The 22415-nt window shown below is 36.8% G+C and overlaps 1 protein-coding gene across 10 annotated transcripts in view; it reads right to left on the reverse strand.

Moving 5' to 3' along the window:
* Positions 1–22321, reverse strand: part of LOC141900437 (complexin-like) — a 28982-nt gene extending 6661 nt beyond the window's left edge. For 2 of the 10 annotated variants that reach the window (XM_074787333.1, XM_074787343.1), the window contains exons 1-3: positions 22186–22321; positions 8385–8502; positions 541–555 (exon numbers count right to left, since the gene is read on the reverse strand). In XM_074787333.1, the coding sequence (XP_074643434.1) occupies positions 541–555; positions 8385–8439 (70 nt within the window). In that variant the 5' untranslated portion in view covers positions 8440–8502; positions 22186–22321. Of the gene's footprint in view, positions 1–540; positions 556–3559; positions 3637–8384; positions 8503–9726; positions 9874–11269; positions 11514–14058; positions 14129–18704; positions 18885–21043; positions 21100–22185 lie in introns of those variants that run through there. The other 8 variants (XM_074787338.1, XM_074787339.1, XM_074787334.1 and 5 more) reach the window with 8 other exon arrangements.
* Between the last annotated feature and the right edge of the window lie 94 nt (positions 22322–22415).

The raw sequence follows: 22415 nt of genomic DNA on the forward strand, positions 1-22415 counted from the left end.
TTTTGACTGACTGACACAGCATCGAGCGTAATGGCTACTTTTCTCGAATGCCGATTTACGCAGGTGAAGATATTTCCGTTCGAACGAATTCGCAAATGAAAAATTGATGTTTTTTTGCCCTAAATCCGTTTGTAAGCGAAAGCAACAGCGAGTAACAATCGATCGGATCTAAATATATAATCAGTTTCCAATGAAAATCAATGCGTTGTTGTTGTTGTTGAGTATAACAGCAGACGCAAGCGATACGATGTCAGACAGACAAATATCACCGTTTCATAAGATAATAATAATCAACATGAACAAAATATACGAAATAAATATCTTAAAGTAAGAAACGAACAGAATTCGAACTTAAAATGCGTTGAATAATAAAAGTTTTGGATTTGTTACGAACTTTGAGATGCAGTATTATTTCTTTAATGCCATGCATTCATTAGCTTATGGGGTCTAATGCTCGGTTAATTGAATAATCCGCGAGCAGTCACCTATATTGGCAGGTAATAGCACTAATTATTGAATATTGTACAGTTGAATGAATACCTGGATGTAATACTTACCAGTTGAAAAGATCCATGCAGATGACAGAACACACAACAGGCAAAAATAAGGAAAATAATGCCATTAGCAAAATGTTCCCACCAAATCAAATTAAATCCATGCTTTCAATCAAAAAAGTATATTATTAATGAACGCACACTTTTCGCTGTTGTTTGCGTGGAAAAAAAACTAATCGAAATTGATTAGTTTCCGTGAAAGGATAACTATATATATATATATATATATATATATAAAAAATTAGAGCTAAGAATCAAATGTCAGATGTCTAGTAAAGAAGTTTATGTGTGCGGAAGGATATGGCGCATAACCTTAGAATCAGTGAATTTGAGCGAGAGTTTCTTCATGTTACCTGCATCTCAGATTCACATTTCTGTATTCATTTCCTTCTTCTACCGAAGGAAACGTTCATAATAATGATATATAACTGATAGTCCAGGCAAATATCAGGAATTCAGAGCACATTCTTCTTCAGACTCATGAACTTCTTTTACTAGAGATAACGACTTAAAACGGCATTCAAAGTAACCACAATCCTTGATACGTAAATAGAAATGCAAATAAATACTCAAAATTTCAAAGTTGAAGATGTGAATCTGAATATGGTTTGAAAATTGCGTATTATCGTTAAGAATATTTTTTTTCTGGATAAGTCTAACACGGGGCCCCGAAGACAAATGTTGTACGGATTCATAATTTCTAGTCGTGATTCAATCAAGAACGACTGCATTCAATATCCGCAACATCATTGTCTTAACATCTATACCTCCGAGTCAATTTTCTTTCGCTGCGTCCAAAATGATTGTCTTGCATAATATGAGATTTTTTTTCGCCCACGTAACGAAGCATATGGAACTCCCTCCCGTGTTCGCACGAGAGAGTCTTTAACGACTGTGATAATAATGGAGCGAAGAGTTTTCACGCACGCGGCCAAACCGTGCGAATACGGCTCCTCATTACTGGTTGATCTCCGCCAGACTTTCGTACATCGAAACTGAAAATTCAGCTCAAATTTTTCCAAGATATACTGAAATTTCATGCTTCTCGTGTCCCAATTTAGATCCGCTTTGAAAGATTTTCCACACTTGATAATTACCCATTAGCCAATGGATTTTAGGCATTACACATCAGTTACACTTTCGAGATAGTGTTAACGCAAATTGCCGCCGAGAATCCCTTTATACGTTCGACTAATAGCTTTTATATGATGGGAGCAGCTTTTATAGTAAAAGATATACGAGATCGAAGGCAGGTGCAAATGACATCGGAAAACATCTTCTTAGCAAAAACGTCTGCGGCGCTCGCAGGATCACTCACAGGATCGACCCGTATTAGGCAGTAGAAATATGAGTATAATAGGGATAATACCCAGTAACGATACACGGCAAGTTTAAACCATCCTCCTCCGGCAGGGATTCGAACCCGATGGCATCGAGATTGGCACGGTTCGTCTTGCGATGCCATCAGGTTCGAATCCCTGCTGCCGTGGGAGGTTGGTTTAAACATGAATACGATTATATTAACAAAAGGTTAGTTTATATTTCCCGAGTTGGTTTCTTATCACGGCACTTTGAGTTGTTTCGCTGCGCTGGGAAAGAAGGTAGAATGCCTTCATCTAAAATTCGGATCGTCGAAGCACGGTTAAGTTTGAGGGCACTCGGAAGTAATTTGACACAAGTACAGTACATAAGATCGGATGGAAAAACCGAAGGAGAAAAATAGATATCTAAATGTCAAACTTTGTGGTATGAATATTTTCTAGTTGTAGACTGTGTATGTAATTAATGCCTCACAGACCGACGACGGTTCCTACCATTCAGTGATAAGCCGATTTAAAGCTGCACATGCATAATGTATATGAAATGGAGGAGAATGTTAAAACGTGTCGTTAATATTGTTAACTACGCTCTTAGCAGCGGCGCTGAAATATGTAATAAAAAAAATGACGGATGGAGGAAAGAAAGATGAATCCGAACGAATGGAATATGATACAGAAATTGTGTCGATCGTAATAAGATTTTCAGCGACGTTTGCTTCCATTCGGCAGTAACTTATATCAGATACTTATCGTATGGATTGTTCTGAACAAACAATAAAATAGCAGTCATCAAAACTGATATTGATATAGCGTAGGCGCGTACATGCATCGCAGATCGTTAAAAGCTTCCGAATAGAGGAGAGATTGAGAGAGCGAGAGTGAGAGAGAGAAAGCATGTAAAAATAAGATGATAAAGATTTATGCAAAAATTGTAAGGAACAATAGTAGCAATGCACGTCTCGCTGTAGATGTATAAACAAGAGAGAAATTAGAATAAAACTTTAATAAGAAAGTTTGCGAATAAATGTTTGAGAAAAAAACTAACGAATAATCATTCTTAAAAAGACATCTAGACTTGAAAAATCAACGAAACCAGTTACTGCAAAATGCTTTTTAGCACGGATTAAACTGTTTCAATATTTGTTTCAGAATCAAAGCCATTACGAGATCCCCGCTGTTAGATACAAGTTGAAATCAGGCTTTGATTTAAATATAAACTACATAAATCAAGCTTTCTAAGGCCCAACGCACACGATGCATGGCAAATAGGAAACACAGAAACAAACACGTTTCATCTCAGAAACATTGTTTCTAGGAATCATGTTTCTCATAGATGCACATGATGCGGGGAAACATGGAAATACAGAAACACAAAAACGTTTGATGTCTGAAACGTTGTTTCCGGAACCAAGTTTCCTGTATATCATAAACACACACGACACAAGGAAATGCTTGGAAACATGTTTCTGTTTTCTGTTTCCCAGTGTCGTGTGCATTGGGCTTTAGAGCGTTTCTCGAATTTTTGACGACGCTATTTAATCAGTATTGATCGGTTATATTCGATGTGCTGATGTCTACGCTTTTCTTAAACACGACCAGCGTCTCGAACGAACGCAGAAAAACAATACGAAACATTTTCCATGCAATTTGATTAGTAACTGATAACGCATGTTTTAATGTATTCACCTCCGCTTATTAAATCCATGTCTCCAGCGAGTCACCGCGAGTGAATAAACTCAGTAGTTTTCGTTTGGGTTGTGTTTCTATCGATTAACGATTAGTCGTTTAACTAATTAAAACCGACGTCGCAGACGTTCGAACGAGAGATCTACGAACAACCTGCGAGTGAGATTTTAAAAAAGCGATTGATGATTTGCTACAAGAAACTAAAATCGTTTGAAAAACCCTTTCAATAGCCGCTCGCTCCGGAAAATGTACTAATTTCAACATTAAAAGCAGGAAATGGCATTCGTTTGAAGTTTCGCGGTGGGAATTTCCATAAATGATATATAATGGAAAGTACCTCCATTAGTTTGAACACTATAACGCCACGCTAGTGTCAGAGATTAAACTGGAAAATATTCGAATAGTTCTAAACATAGTTATGAAAATATAATCTGATCTAAAGGTTCGATAAATAGAAGCTGTCCGTGATGACAGAAGCAGCTTTCTAATTATACAATGGCCGATACAATAACCGAGTAATTATAGAGCGAGACTTTGACAAATGATTTAAACCGACAAGCTGCACTTAAAATAGAACGAGGATGGCGTTGAAAAACCATTCTCATCTCGAATATTTAGCATAAGTAGAGCTTAGTTGGAAAAATTGATGAAAAAACCTAAATACTAGCAGTTTTAGGCTATAGAATGAAAACCAGACTAGTTGCGTCACGACCAGCGGCGTAGAAATTCTATATTTTTTCTAACCTGCGCCCTGAAACTTGATAAATCTGGTTATGTTTTGAGCGATGAAGGTGATGATGTCTGTGTGCGTTCGCCGTGTGGCAATTTTTTTCAGTCATCAAAATGATTGGTGAATGGCGCCGGTGGCACTTACACAACCCGACCAAATATTTGACAAAACCCGAACCCGATCTCGCGTTAACATCGTGTCTGATTTCGTGTGGAATGCTCCACGTTACCATAGCAATATGATAGATATTTTGAGTGAAAACTTGTAACATCCCAGCACAGTGCCTCGTACATGGCAAGCTAATGGCTGACTTGTACGAGGCACTATTAACCAGTGAATATTCCAACCAAACCCAGTCATACTATAATGTAGCCCGCTTGCTTAATATATACATGGCTTATATTGCAAAAGATAAACAAAAACGATTTTTCTAATATCATATTCTAACAAAAGATTTGGATCTTTTTGAAATATTTCATACTTCTAGAATTGTCTACTGGTAAATCATATAGAATAATGACATGCATTTTGTCGGCCTAGTTTAGGTTCTGTGTTATACAATTTCCATTAAAGACTGATTATGAGAATAGAAAAAAGTTTCCCATTGGAAACCATTAACAACCAGGCCCCGGTTACACAGTTTTCGGGTAGAATTTGACAATGGAGATAAAACATTGAAAGTGAACAAATTTCAACGTAAGTAGAATAGATAAAGTGAGACGGATGATAAATACTTTAAAGGTTAACTTGTATATTTGATGCACAAACTTTTGCTACTAACGTATTGTAGCTTCAACACTCATTCACCTGATGAAGCTACAATACATCAGTAGTGAAAGTTCGTACTTCAAATAAACGAGTTAAACCATAAAGTACTATCCATCTCGTTTTATCTATTCTACATCGGGTTAACACAGAGAGCCAGACTTAACCCTGAACTATAAAACTGGGTCCAGATTATTCAGTCCAGTCCTCACACAATATCTCAAACTGCTAAAAAGCATCATATCATAACTTACATGAAAATAGCTTTACACTAACCATACGATTACAGAAAATTTGATTGATTATAATTGCATTCTGGCTCTAACGAGTTGAGGGGTGTGACTAGTTGACCAGTTTACTATAAAACTACCATATTTCTGACTAATGGGCGTATGTCATATATGAGGCAGCATTCGGTATCATCAAGGATTGTGGATACTTTTATACTAGAAAAACGAACAGGTTTTCAAACACAATGTGACGAAAAAAACTTAATCTAATAAAAAAATGAATGAATTCTAATTTAACTAAATTTCAGCTGACCTATAAAGCATTGTAACACTAATACATCAAATAGATAAATGTATAATACAGACCATTCGACTTTCAGGACTTCAACTCACCTTCTGTAAATAAAAATAAAGAAAGTCACCAATTAATGTTGAAACAAATGGATTAATGAAATGTGCTAATAAATTGTTATGCAATTTTATGAGAGTTATGGAGGAGCTGTGTTAAACTGGTGTCAATTCAGTAGTACTTAAAAGGTTAACAAAATTTTTATAGGTTAACTAAGTTTAAGCTTTCACGTGCAGTTTCATCAGATAAATGAGTCATTCCCTGATGAAGCCACTAAGCTTGAACTATAAACAATTTTAGTTAACCTGCAAATTACTATTTGTCTTCACGTTAACTGATTGTGCTATTTGAGCGAAATGGTTTTGGATCCATGAATTCTTGAACGAGACAGGAAACTGCTATATATCGTTAAGGTAAAAAAAGCTTATCCTATAAAATACGCCAGACAAGCCGCATTGATTTGCATGGTTCGATACACCGACCATGCTGTAGGTTTACAGGAATGTACGCTTGCAAAAAAAAGTTGAGGCACCAAACTTGATGGCAAAATTGTGTTTGCCATGGACCAACATCGCTGATTAGATGATGCTGTTACCATGGTAATAGCTGCTCTAATGTTATGTATCCGCAACAAAATTCGTCAATTGCTCGGATCGAAGGGAATGCAGCACGAACAGCAGTGAGTGAGTGTGGCGAAGAGCTGTCCCAGTACGAGACACATAAAGCTTGTGATAGACTAGAGTTAGCTGCATTCACATTACCACTAGTTAGACCGTTCTAAATGTGTCCATACCTGGAACGAACCGATGTGAGCCATCTTCACACTATGATATTTAGAAAGGTTTAAATTTAGTCTGTTTTAATTTAGAACGGACTGAGCGTTCACTAATAACTTAGTGTGAACGCAGCCAAGGCAAATTTCTTCGGCCAAACATTCGCTATATATCTCATCCAAAATTGAATTTGGGACACCGAGATTTCTAAAGCGATAAAAACTATATCCATGTCATAACGATAATGTGCGAGAATCCCATCATAATATCGGAAAAAGTAATATAAAGTCTGAATATGTCCTTTGAGCTGGTGTAGTTTATTCGACGACATTTCAACTATATCCAAATGGTCATCTTACGGAATATGACTACAAAGATATAGTCGAAATATAGAATAAACTACACAAGCTCAAGGAAACATTTTCAAACTTATTATTTTTTTGTTATTATTGTGCGATTCTACATATTATTTCTAAAGTGAATCCATGGGGGGGGGGGAGAGAAAGATTGCACGATCAAATGTCTTATCTTTTTGCCGAATTTATTCAGTAGAAGTGATACGCCGGACAAGTTTGGCTATAATACCTAGCACGTGCAAATTGATTCGCCGATTAGAAAATTCTCATCGCGTCCCTCGGCAGGAAAATCGATTTGCCGACGAATTTCGCGTAGTCTGTCTCAGGATTTACTGACATAGCTTTATATTCATATATTTCAACTGTTACGGTTTCAGTCGTCGTGTGATTTATCAAGCCGCAGAGATCGGATCAAAAGCTTGACAGGATTCCGCAGAAAATGATTATCCAACGTTACAGATTTATAGATAGAAAATCCTCGTCGTCGAATACCGAATACGAGCCATACATTAATCATATACAAATGAAAGCAATGAAACCATCGAAATCTTTTTGAGGATTGTTTTTTGATGAAGAATTCTATGTGGAAATTTAAGTAGACCTACAAAATAATCATAGGGGCCATTCATCTAGTACGCGTTAAAGGACGGACAATTAGTGCATAATGGTTGAAATAATGGCTTATTTTGTCTACAAAGGGGCTGAAAATTTCAAATTGCATGCGTACAAAATGAACGATGCCATAAAACAATTTCGCATTTTGAAAATTATGCGGTGTTCGAAAATTCTAATTGAATAACTGGATATAATCGGGTTGGAATTGATTTGGATTTCAGTTTCCTCGCCATGAAACTGGTACAAAATCAAAGCTGTGAAAGTGAAAACTATCAGGTGCTAGTAGTCGTTGATTGTAAAGTGTGCTCTACATCTCGGCAGACGGATTTCACCGACGAGCGAGAGAGAGAGAGAGAGAGAGAGAGAGAGAGAGAGAGAGAGACCGTGTCAGATTTCCAATCTACGTTTATTCAGTCACTAATGTTTCATAGTGCAACTTGACGTTTAATGAAAAGCTAACAATAAACGGTGATTAATTTCAATAAAGTCGCCAAGCTTTGACTTATAAAGAGCTGACAAAACATAAAATATTGCCTAGTAACAGCATTAATACGCGTTCGATATTCAATACACATTCTTCTTTGGCTGAATGCCTTTCGACGGTTTTTTTTAACAATATATCAATAAGTAACTAAAGTCTAGAATCTATAACTATCTTTCAAATTTTCAGAGGTCTTTTGTCACCAACGACTAAAAGAATAACTCCTCAATAGATCCAATTATTCAATACAGTAAACTACTTTATTTGAGTTTCCGCGGCTCCGATTTCTGCTTCATGCAGATTTTTGCGTTGTATTCGTGTATGTTTGATGTAAAAATAGAAATTCAGTCGATAAAACCCATTAGTTTCTATCCATCTGTCAATTTATCAGTGCAAAGAATTAAAGAAATAATCTTCTGGACAATAAAATAAGATTGTTCAAACTATGAATAAGAGGCTTAATGAAATCCGATATAATCAGAAGCTCCAATCAAATACTGGCACAGCTCACACAAAAATGCCTTACCTTTTACTGATTTCAGCTGATTTCCGACCATTTGCTTAGCGATAAAAGATGCCATGTCGTCGTAGAACTATTCTTCAAAAATTATACAGTCGATGTAAAGGTTATTCCGTGTGAACGTCTGAAAGTAGAAAATCACAGGACGTCTTAAAGACGTAGAGAGCATCCGCACAAGTGACTGCGCGTAATCTGCGATATCAAGCCAGTAACTACACGATGAAATATTCCCGCCCTTAAATATCGTAGAAATGATGAAATTTGACGAAGCGAACGCGAGTTCTCCGATAACAAGCCCTTTCAATAGTATGATGGTAACTTTGACGAGATCTCAGCAAGGCCCCGCGCGGCGCGCACACTGTCAGTAGTGAGATATGATAATACTGGCATTTCACTGATTACTCCTGTAAAACAATACATGACAAGACGGTTTAAAAACAACGTGATATTACAGCTTCTCAGCATCATCGAGAAAGGCTGAAAAATCCATAATTTTCATAACTGTTATTTTTCAAAGCATTTCATTTAACAAGTGCAAAGTGTTCAAATACATTTCTATTGATTGCCTTTCAACGAGTGAGAAATCAATTCTGAAATCATTTCATCTTTCTAGCTAATATCTATTACACCCCTCATCATTATGCTCAAGTTAAAAGACATTTGATATAAAAAGGTAAAAGCTGAAATAAGTGTATGGAAAAACCACCCATTATAGATGGCTACAGATATTCACAATACCTTCTGGACTTTTTTACTGATTGAAATTTAAAATGCTTCTGACGATATATTAAAGGGTCCAATGCGGAAGGGTTCCCCCGGGCAGAAGTTTGACATGCTGTATGTAAACTGAGTAACAGTTATTGATTGTAAACCCTGTGAAAACCCTGAAGGCAAAAATCATTACCGGTATTGATTTCTTACGACACCATCGATTGTGGAATACTTATAAAACATTGTCTTCACTGATTGTTTCTATCGATATAACACTGTATACATGTTCATCTTTAAACTCTACTGGATTAATTCAATCTACAGTCACCTATTCATTATAGGTACACCTGATGAGGGCTATTGGTCTATAGCCAAAACATTGCTCAAATACACTTTTACTCAAGAACTTGACATCTTGGGTTGAATTATTGTTGGGATTTCTCTCATGTTCACCTATTCATTGATTTCATCATTCAATTTTGGCATCAATTTCAGTTTGGACATGATTACGAACATATGATTTCCATGAACTGAATTCACCTGTCCATCAATTTCATCATTCGCCATAAATTTTTGACATCATTACAAACCTTAACATTGGAAAGTTTTACCGGACTCCGATGAATATCGTCAATACCTTGAAATGAAATACTGTTTTCCTTGACATTGCCATCAGTTTGACGTCAGTGTTTTCTGGTGTCACGCAGTTTGCACGTTTCAGACTCTCAGTCTCGGTGCAAAGCAATTTTCCAGGAAATCATTTCCCGGCTATACGTATAAATCATGCTTTGGTCATGGCCAGATAGAGAAACATTTTACGTTTGATCAAAGTTTTCCGGTTTGGATATTCAATGAATACAATTGTTAATTACGACTCGGGAGCGATCATCCGTAATAAGTAAAAAAAGCAAAAACTTCCTGAAATCGTAAGCAGTCCATTACAGGCTCAAAAAGTAATAACGAATCCTCTATTTTCAAGGCGATTGGCCGATGTTAAAGGTTGCCAATGTTTTTTTCTTGGCAGCCATGTGTAAGAGTAGGAGTGAAGCGCGTTGTTGCAGATCAGACATGACTCTGATGAAGTCAATCTTGACGTTCTTGATTCTTTATTCATTTGTGAGCGAAACTTGGCAACTCGTCATCATTGGCAACAATAAGCTACGTACGTGCTACTCATAGCAATCGAGTACGAAGCCTTGTGTCGCCCGAGTCAGTCGTCATTTTGCGCGATTCTTTTCCGACGTCACAAAGCTCGCAGGGAATACAGCTTCTAATTGGCGATAATAGAAACAAACCTCATGAGTTGTGTATTACAGAAAGCCAGCAGTGGTCATCACAACTAAATACACGGCAAAGAAACAACACGACTAATTTGTTCTAATCACTTCGTAACATTCTGGTCCCGGATTTGATAGTGGCAACAATTTTCGAATTTCGAATTAGTTCAGGGGACTCACTGCCTTCCATCAGCTCAAGATTTTAAATATAGATGTTATAAAATGGGGGTTTTACGTTGTTTGATAGTCAAAATAAGTCTTATAATTATCTGTAAAAATACCATAGTCAAGTTATACACCTTATGAGAAGAGATGACTGTATTTATTTAGTAATTAACAGCTTTGGAGATAGATAATTATAAAATATATTATAGATTTTGACTATTAAACTCTGCAAAACCCCTATTTCATAACAGTCATATACAGTAGACCATGAAATTTGTCCGCCTTGAGTGATATCAGAGTAAGATGTTATATATAATATTAAGTTAACCCATTATCTCCGATAGGATCCAACTTGAGTCTCCTGTATAATTGCGCATACGCACAACGAAGCCATATCAAATTCATAAGATGCTTACATTTGCAATTTACTTGTAACAACAGTCGTAGCATCCTGAACAAGTTTAAGTGACAGCTCCTTATCATCAATTTCTTTCTCGTAGACGTATTTCTGATATAATAGAATAGTCATAAGTCTAACTCATCACTCTAAAGGGTTTAGACATTTTCATCAAAATTTCACGTCAAACGCAAAACCGCTGTTTTGAAATTACGACTGATTTCGCCGATCTTCGTGTCAGTCAGACAAATATTAGCCCAATATTCCCTTCAAACATTTGCCATCTCAAGTTGCCTTGGCAACTAGCCAAAATAAAATTTCAAATTCTACTGAAATCTTACTCAGTCTCCGTCGAACTGTAGACGTATTATGGCGTTTAGACATTCCTTTCATCGGCGTGACACACAAAGAAAGACAGACATCTTCAACGTGGTGAAGCAGAAAGCTAGCGTTCCCAACGGAGTCATAGTGAATGAAGCTGAAACCAAATGGCTGATAACTGGAGATGTGGAATCAGTGTGAAAGCATTTCCGTCGAACAAGGAAAAAAACTACATCGCATTTACATAGAAATACATTCAATCTGAATACGTTTCCATAAAAATACATTCAATGTGAATACATAGTTTACTGATCCACGGGGTCAGGTCAGACTTGTAGAAGACCCTCAAATGATTTCAGTTACCCTCTTCTGTATTAACTCTTTACTTTTTAACTGACTTGATGTATGGAAAGTTATAAACTGCATTTCTTTGTTGGGATACTCTTAAGTTTTCTAATTGGAAAAACTGTAAAATGCATCAAACCCATCATCGAATTTCCAATGGCAAAACCTTAACCGCAGGATCCAAATATGCCTTAATGATAATCAAACCTGCCTTTAAATGTGTTACAAGCTCTGTAAAAGAATCATTTGATTCACCCCTGATTCGTCATAATTTGACAGCTTGGAAAATAGAGCATGTATTCATGTGCCTATGTACAGGTAAGGATAAGTGCACAATAAATCGACTTATATCTGATATCTTTAACCGATTGGCCTCAAGTTCTAAGAAAATGAAAAAGGTTTTAGATTAGTCTTTAGTCTGAATGTTATGATATTGAAAGTAAAATTATTCGTTCATTACATGTTCAGTTAATTATTCGCATAGGAGGGCGTTCAAATATACAGTCCCAGCAACTACCGGGGTATCAAACCAATAACCATCAATGTGACAGCATGTTGCTAGGCAGCAGTGCGGTCAGCTGACCTTTAAACACGTCACTGACGATATCACTGTTGAAGCGCGATGCGAAAGTGTGGAGAAAATTCGATACGTTCAATAATTGATCACTGGACGAGAGCAAGAGATTCATCATACATAGAATACATGCTTCATTATTACTACTACACGCTAAACTAATATCTATAATTATCTGTGTTTCAATCTATTTGATGATTTAACTCTGTTAAGTAACTTTATGATTCCAGGATCTTTTTAAGAGCAGCGGCTAAAAATTACAAGCAAAACGATTTTGTTCCGCGCTCATCTGATGTAGAAATGAGAATAGAATACTATAGATTTTGGTGTCTACGGAGAAAGAGGCGCAAAGTTCTCCCAACACTTTCCACAGAACATTTTGGGGAAAATCTAGCAACGCTAGTAAAACTTTTTAGGGGGAAAGCTGAACAATTCACCCTCAGGATCCATCCCTGGATTGTGGAATGGAACACTATCAATGCCTGGTTTGCAGTATATTCTAGAATCATGGACACAAATTAGTTTTAGAGTCCATGATAGAATGTAGAAACTCACTGTGATGTGTGGTTATTATACATGCATCATTAGTAATGTATTGTCAAGTCATTTCTGGAAAGCAATTCAAGTTTCTAATTGGCCAAACACAAGATCTAATTCTTGTCGAAGTTGCGAAAATAGATTCCATTCTCGTCGTATTGGGAGAGAAAGAAATCAGTTTAGAAAATTGATTTCGGTTTCATCGAATGCTCATCTCGCTAATATAACATGAACATCGACGTAGCAAAATTGGAATCGAAAATGTCAACGGAGAAAGATAGGATTTTTCTGCCCGCACGTAGATTAACGGCAGCAGAGTCAGGAAATCTTTGATCATCCGATGATTTCTGATCAGTATTCACCTCACATCAAAGAATACGCTTCTCTTGATCAACGCCTGACAGTAATGATCTGTTTACTACCAGGTTTCAATATGGTCGTAACCTTACAGTTCAGGAGGTATGAATCCTAATCTGACCCTTAAATCCTCCATTTTTCAGATGAATAGATTTAGCTTCTCGACAATATGAAAGTGCTTCAGTGATTTCAAAATAAATCCAAGGTACCCTGGCATAGTCTACGTTATATGTTCAGTGTTCTCTGCAAGAGGTTTTAAAATGGAAGCCACCCCTGTCATTTTACATCCACGCCTTCATCAGAATCTAATGCAGGTTGATATGAATGTTCCATCATTTCAATGTTCTACCATTGCTTACACTAGCTTCATACAATAGTGATTTTTAAGCTAAATTTTCACTGTTTCAAAATCTCAGCGTTTGGTGTCCGTAATGTAACACTAACAGAGGACAAATGCAGCCCTGACCAGCATATGAAGAAGATTGATTTTTGAGATTCTTAGTTTATCCTCATTCCCACATGACAAAAAAAAACCTACGGCATAAAATATGCACTTTCTGCGACCCTCTCGCATATCTGGTTATCAACATCGGTGCTGTCATACCTGCCCTATAAACATTACCTAACAATAAATTGATTCATTCATAAGTAATACATATATACATTGATTTATTGAGTTGGTCATTATAGAAATGGCCCGCGGAGCAACCCCCTTAACCGACATTACTCGAGTAAATAATGGGTAAGTCTTAGATAAGAATAACGCGTAATAGAAATCCATCTATTCACTATCAATTACGATGATAGATGTTAGTAAATCAAAGCTATCATTTCATGAGCTCAAGTACAAGAAAACCAACTTGAAAGTTTATCGACACCTCGAAAAACAACGCCAAAATTCACAATCGTAATTGTCATTTTGAATAACCAATATTGATGAAGTAGTACGCAATGACGTCACTACTATTCTATAAAGAAATGAAACAAGGAATGTACCTTCGAACTTGAGATGCCTTTGTATGTAGTCTTGTATTTTTATACTGATTATACTGGTATGAATATCGAGGAAGTGAACGCATCAATTAGCTGCAAAATATCATTCAAACAGAGCATTGATTAGAGATGAATTAAAGAAGAGTGAGAGATAATTACTTTTGTCATCGAAATGAAACAGATATCGCATTATCTCGACTGGAGACGATGAAATTTCAGTATCGTGGATTTTTATCGGAGTTTTTCCAGTTCATGTTTGATTGTTTCAAACGGCATGAAACTAAAGTCATCGACCAGTCAGGAGGCATTAAAGCAGCATTTACCAGGCATTTTTGGTCTATTCCATCGGATGAAACGCATCATTTTATTCAACATTCACGCTCATACAGTAAGAAGCACGCCAGACACACATCACCAATACCGAATATCGATTATAGTTTGCTCGTTAATTAATCATACAAAGCAAACCTATAATGATTCTGTCTAATGCTCTTTATCTCGACAGTTCATGCAATTCTACCATCACCTAAACTCCGCACATGCGCCATTATACTGTACATATCTATAATCACATTTTCTTAATTCATGTCTTCATTATTAACATAACGATGTTTAAGAGCAACGTTGCTAGAGCAACAAAATTACCAAACTAACTTTGTCATATCATGTACAATGTTACAGTCCTAAATATCGACTTAGTTCCATTGATCAGAGACATATCCTTCATTTTTGCATCAGGATAAAAGGGCATATGTTGTGTCTCAGTGACAGCGGAAGGCATGTAACCTTTTACTGGGTGGGGTGGGGTCTCATGCAGATTAGTCAGTTACATGCATTTTAACGTATTTCACAGATAGGATTGGTACTTAATGTTTTTCATGCCAGTTTAAAAAGATTTTTGAAATTTTTTTTGAAGATTAATATTTTTTCATTATTGGCGAGTACTGTGGCAATATCTGTTGACACATTTTGAGCAAAGAATGCGGTGGGAAGTTTTATCGAAAGTTGTTGATGCCAAAAAATAGCGATGACCACGGAACGCAAGACGCTGAACAACAGAAAATTCATCAACTATGCAATAAGTAGAACGGTTGACATGTCGCTGATGTAGCTAACTTCCTGCGTCGTTCTCTTTTCGTCGGTTAACTTTACTCGATGATGGACAACTTCCTTTCCGTCGTGGAGGCAAGCGGAGGCAAGCGTGTGAGCTGCGTCGACCCAATCTCCTCACATAGACAAAACGAAGATCGCGCCGGTCGACAAAGATCGGGCCGGTCGACGAAGATCGCGCCGGTAGACGAAGATCGCGCCGGTAGACGAAGATCGCGCGGGTAGACGAAGATCGCACCGGTAGACGAAGATCGCGCCGGTAGACGAAGATCGCGCCGGTAGACGAAGATCGCGCCGGTAGACGAAGATCTCGCCGGTAGACGAAGATCGCGCCGGTAGACGAAGATCACGCCGGTAGACGAAGATCTCGCCGGTAGACGAAGATCGCGCCGGTAGACGAAGATCGCGCCGGTAGACGAAGATCGCGCCGGTAGACGAAGATCGCGCCGGTAGACGAAGATCGCGCCGGTAGACGAAGATCGCACCGGTAGACGAAGATCGCCCCGGTAGACGAAGATCGCGCCGGTAGACGAAGATCGCGCCGGTAGACGAAGATCGCGCCGGTAGACGAAGATCACGCCGGTAGACGAATACCTCGATGATAATCAGTTAAATTCAATCATCCTCTTCGCATTAAACCATGAATATCATAACTCCCTCTAACCATACACATACTGTCTACGTTATAAAACTAAGTTATTTTCTCGGCTTATTAGATTAAAAATGTCTATGGTTTGAGGGAGTTCTAATCGATTTCAGCGTTTTAGCTTTTTTTCTTACAGTTTTCCAGATTAAACTAGATTTCTGGAGACACGCTTCGAATATAGCAACGATTGAGATGTAGTTGAAGTATTCTGTAAAGCGATGTAAATCTTAAGGTGATAGATGAGCACCAATCAGTATCATAACCGTACCCTAGAGACACCTAATTAATCAACAATATGTAGCTATGAGGCACTTGCATTAATTCTCTGGAGCTGCTTCCTGTCTTGGCACAAATATACAGCCTTCAACATTCCAATTAATGACCACCTTCTGTGATATAGGAGAATCCTTTAAGGGATACCATCAAAAGGAAGTGAATCTTTGTGCAAAGGGAGGAAATAGCGAGGCCTCGACAACAGACCTTTAATGTCCCTCATTAACAAAAAGTATTTCGTTTCAAAGCTTTTACTTGAAATATAGTATTAAGTCCTTTTTGCCATTTGAATAATACCTCCGCGTGATGAATAAAAGGAAAGTAATAGCAAATTATATAAAAATCCTATTTATCACTTTCTGGCAGCGAAACATTCAATCCTCAGCATCTTCTTCAGATCAGAAGATGTTTTCATTGTGCAGTATTTACCAGGAGTCAACACGCCAAGCCTCGTGACTCAGTCTCTTTCTTTCCATCACTCCATGTGGTGTGTAAGTCAACAAATAATAGGGAAGTCTCAAATGAAACAGTATTGCATCGAAGCAGCCAACTGCAACATTCAAGGTTGTTGTTGCTAGTGTTGGTGAAAATCTGCATTGCGCGTGAATGAATAAACTGAGATATTGAAAAAGCGGTGATAAATCCCCTGAAACGATGGTAATACCTCATAAAATGCTACCTAACTTTGATGACTCCGGGCCCCGAGATCATGTGTCGCCCCAGGGTTTTCCAGAGTTCTTATGCCCAACAGTTGAGATGATGATTTTGAACCATTTGCGAAGGATAAGCATTATACTTGTTGATGGTCCCTAGATGGAGTCCAAAGTGTTGGGTCTTTTGATCTTAATTTTTGAAAAACAAATTGTTTAAATCCTTTTATAGTGGGTTTTTATCTCATAATCTATCCTCCACGTCTTTTTACAAATGAAAGTCGTACAGATCGAATTTCTAACGGAAGAAGAGTCAGACGTTGATCGCTGTTTTAATCCCAATCGAGAACCGTGCAACTAAAGCTGTTTTTGCTATCGGGTAAATTTATGATTAATCTACTTTAATCGATGAAATCCAAAAAGATTATTAATTGACAATGTGTTCGTATGAAACGATGCTTCTGGCTGTCGGTACCGTAACATAGCGATGACTGAATTTCGATATACCGGCTTCTATTCGACAATCTCATCAAATATTTTACAAAATCTCGGTGATGTTACTTCGTCTTGTTATCATCACCGCGGAGATGTTTCATAAAAAAGAACATTTTGTCATTAAAACCACATCAAAGGAGCACGGATCAGTATCTTGTTTTCGAAAAGAACGGCTTAATGGATTTTAAAGTCACTATCAATAAGACGATCTAGAATGCATTCTTTTTCAACTGTATGAACTTTGCAGCTGATAACACAGTTATAATTGATAAGCCCGCGGACAGAATCTTCCTTCTCACCGATGAACGTTCTCTCAGGAAATCAGTCAATATCATCCAGGTACTTTTCCCATACATTTCAATGGAACTTAAAATTTCTAGAAATTGGGTGAGAATTGCTTTAACCTGAATCACACTCGCACTGATGAAGTGTTAAAGTGATATGAATTATCAGCTCATTTATTCAGCTATACATTATTTGATGAGGGTAACAACCTTGATAATTAGCCTCTTCTTTTATTCGTCAAACTTCAGAAGCTTCATTCATGAGATTCTTCCCATTAAGACTAAGGAGAGAGGTCCAGGACTCTGAGAACTAGATTGAAAATTACCAACAAGATCCGTTCTGAAGATTGAAACCATTTTTACTGTGCAGAAATCTTAAACGATTCAATAGTCCATCGATCAAGCTCATGCAGCTATCGTCCCAACATCCGATGACGTCAATACTATCGCCTGCGCTCACGGATTCAAGCAACTAAATCATACCAAGTTGATGAATTAAATGAAATGTTTTATGGCTTTTAGGCAGAGGAAGTGAAGTACAGCCGATAGCGCAAATTATAGTCGAATGGAAATTAATGCAATTGAGTATAATACGACAAACTCAGAGACGATGACGACATAGAAAGAGTTGGGTATTTCACTTCACACACCAAACATCTCAGACTGAATAATGCTTTCACATCACTATATAACTGAATATAATCATAGACGTACATAAAGTATATACCATGATTTTTGTTATAGCATAGATGAATTGATGCTACACCAGCATATACTCATATGTAATAAATTGATTCATCATTTATAGCATGAATTTATATCTGAATAAGAGATGCATTAATTGGATAAACTATTCTTCCTACAAATTTATATTTAAAAAAAATCAACAGGCCCAGTGAGTGGACATGTTGATAAATAATGTGCTATATCAAATCATTCAGATTAGAGAAAATGGACCGAAGTGATGACAATGAAAACCCAGATAGATATTTAGGATACATCAGACAAATCAATTCTGACGTAAGGGTATCATAAAAAACCAGGTCCAAATTCATTCCTAGTACATGATGTTAAAGGCCCATTTTGCAGCATCAGAAAATGCATTGATCAGTGCTGCACTTTGTTGGGTTGAGAACAGACTTTGATGTTACATTACGAAAGTTACCGGTTATGCAGAATTTCAAAACTTACCGCTACAAGATACTGAACAAGTACGTTTCTGCAATCAGTCTCCCATACACAAGCCCCAATGACAAAACGAATCTGATTCAAGCATTCATTTGTATAGATCAATACAAGTTCTCAACCGCTGGCAACATCGCTAGTTTACATTCTAAACCTAACAGCATTTTATTGATCTGGTTCAGCCACAGCAGCAGCAGCACTGTCATAGTCAGGACCTATAAAAGCTTGCTCCTCTGTGTCATTGAGTTATGTAAATATTTAGTCTTCTCTATAATGGTTCACACTAAGATTGTCGAGTAGACTTATCAATAAGGATCCTATTTACTTTTCGTACAGAGATGCAATAACGAAGTTTACATAGACCTTCTATATTCTCGTATAGCTCATATATAGAACAGTCCAGATACAAACATAGATAGATAATTCATAAAATCGATTTCAAATTTTGAAAACCGATTCGAAAACAGAATCATAGAGCGAAAAGAGATTAGTAAGTAAGAAGGAACCATTGGCAATAATTCTCAAACGGTAGTAGATTTAAGTGACACGACGGAGAAGTCAACCTGAACAAACACATTTAGACACACAGCATCCCCTAGGCATCAATTAAAGCGAAGCATAACGGTGGCCATCATCCGATGTTGACAATAATAATGACACTTTGCCTGAGAAAAACAGCTGCTTCCACAAACATCAAATCTCATAAAACACATCCGCAGGAGCAAAACAAAAAGTCGCTTCTTGTTTGGACAAGAGGATTCAATGGAAAGGGGATATAGAAACCTGCTGTTCAAATGTTACACGCAAAATCAAATCTTCGCACCTTGAATTCAGATTATGTTTTCTTCACAGATAATTAGATTTCACCGAGAGATGAATTTGCCCTGACAGACTGCCACCAGCAGCAGGAATCTAACACGGATTTTTGAATCAATATTCAGTTGACACTAATTGTTTACACCACAGGGGTCCCATTTTATTAGAAGAGCTCGTCAAATTTTCCGATGGTCCCAAATTCGAAAAGTGTCGGACATAAACACATCCAGAATCGAACGTCACATTTTCGAGAAAGTAATTTTTCATTATAATAGAAAATAACATAAACGTGACATATTTGCGTGCGTAATTGTGAGAATTGTCGAGATGGAATCCTGTGATTTACGACTGATTGAATTGAAAATGTTACAACGAACAGAAACGTAATCACATAAATCTAGTTATAACTGCATTCTTTACATTCTCTCCAAAACCTCATTTACATCAACTGTTCAATTTTCTGTTACATTCATTTATTGTTACACAATCATAACATATATATATATATATATATATACATATATATATATCTATAAATATATTTCAAATCGTGCTTCGCCTTCCAATTGAGGTTGCCCTTTTCATCACTTATCTTCTTGGAATTTAAATCTTTTAAGTTGTATTTCTTCAAAGATATCTAAACGCTGTGTGTGACCCCGTAATTTTTCTTTCATTCTGGACCCTGACCTCCAATTTTCATGGATGCGCCCCTAATCTAAAATTTATGTATTACGTGAAATGTTTCACGTTGTCATATTTTAAATGCAACCCTTAAATAAAGCCGCGCCCAAATAAACGCACAGATATACAATCATCACTTCTAACAATGTAAATCCTTTGTCCTTGGTACACAATCCTTGCAGTGATTGGCAACAGACAATTATTAAGCAAGGTATTTATGAAAGAAGCTATCTATGACATAGTGCCTGGATCTCACTGAATAACAGTCGTCTAATTTCCATAACATTTACAGGGAAGCAATTTATTACCAGGGCGAGATAGTCCAAGTTCTACATGTAATCTGAACTTGCCGGTTACTGCGAACAAAACAAATTGATGTATAAAGATGAGAGAAGTCCTTTTTTTATTATCAAGTAGAACATATGTGTGATGAAAAGTATCATATCACTAAAAGCTCAATATTAATTAGATACAAGATATCAACTCATTATACCAATATCAGGCAGACCGAAAAAGATGTTGTCTCGTTCCAGGAACATCAAACTAATGGAAGGACTTGAGACTAAAAAAGTTCCGTTTTAATAAGGCACTCAAATCATCAATACATCAGATCTAAAACTAACGGATTTGCGATTGAAAAAGTTCAGTTTTGATGATGAGGAGTTCCCATCTGTCGATACAACAGCTCCATATTAATTTTTCCTAGTTTATAACTTTATAGCTAAAAAGCAGATCTACGAAACATGACCCGATATTACAATTCACGCTCTCTTTAAACATATAATATGGGCCGACAGAAATAATGAAACAAATGAAGCTTAACAATGCAAAACCTAAAATGTACTGACCTCAACACTGAACAGAAATCCAACTGAAGAAAAACTGGTTTATAGCATACACACAGTAGTGAGCTGCTGAATGTTATAAGCAGAATGGATCGAAGTGACTCTTCCACCCTTAATCGTCCCAGCAGAACATGAATAATTAATCAGACACACAGACCAGCGAATACATACCACTCAATACATCGGTGATTGCACCTAAATGATTAAGGTACATGTATGATCCCTACCCGATTATTAATACATGTACACACAGCACACACACATACACATAGAATACAAGATGAAATTAATTGCAACGAAAAGCGATGAAATGAATTAATAATTCATAACAGTCTGAAACTCAAGGGATATTGATGATAATACTACGGAAAATGAATCAATACTAGGCCTACAGGCCTATACGAGTGATCTTACGACCTCTTAAGAGTCATTTCGAATTCAAGAAGCAAAAAGTAAAGAAAAATTGATCGATTTCAATCATAATTTTGCAGAGGAATGAATAATGTAATCGTGGTATTTGCATATCATAATTATTTGCACCATGAAATCAACATTCTTCTGAAGTCTCAGGATTGATAGCTATTCACAATCATCTATCCACAATCATCTATCCATCTATTCAACCTTGTTAGCAGGAAACATTGAAAACACAGCTGAATATGAACATAGATTTACTGATTCGCATTGAAACATCAGCATCGCATACTCCATCTATCACTATTAATATGATTAATATAAGGATGTAAACCTTAGAAACTACTGTTGCTGATATCATATCTTTGGTGCCTGAATATACCTCAACAAGGGGTTGGCCTAGTCTATGAATATGCATGTAATAAATGCTACTTCAACTTAGGTATACTAGGCCGCAAAAAAGTTAAAAATGTTGTAGACTAGGCCCCTAATTAATAACAAATAAATAAGCGATATGCAAACAAAAGGCCTTAATAATGAAGAAGTGACAAAATAAATGAGTAACATCAAAATACAAAAAGAGTGACAGCAAATAGAGCAAATATGGGGGTCAGAATGGAGGAAAGAAGATAACTTAGACCGAGCCAATGTATATCAATAAAATATTTAATTGAATTGAATAAATGTCAATGCAAAATATGCACATAATGATTATCAAAAAAAGGTTTTACCAAATTCACGAAATACTACAACAAGGACTCCGTCACACCTTGATCTATATCTCAATATTTTGCTCCCTATGAACTGCTTATCGACAGAAAATTAATTATTTAGTTTCTTTTTGACAGATTTTCGATTTCATTTCCGGGTCCACGTAACCTTCAGCTTGAAGAACGCGCGAAACTGAATTTATTAAATTCAATATTGTTTATTCAATATAACTTCAGCCCGTTCAAATATT

This window comes from Tubulanus polymorphus, chromosome 2, assembly GCF_964204645.1.
Source record: "Tubulanus polymorphus chromosome 2, tnTubPoly1.2, whole genome shotgun sequence".
Lineage (NCBI taxonomy): Eukaryota > Metazoa > Nemertea > Palaeonemertea > Tubulaniformes > Tubulanidae > Tubulanus > Tubulanus polymorphus.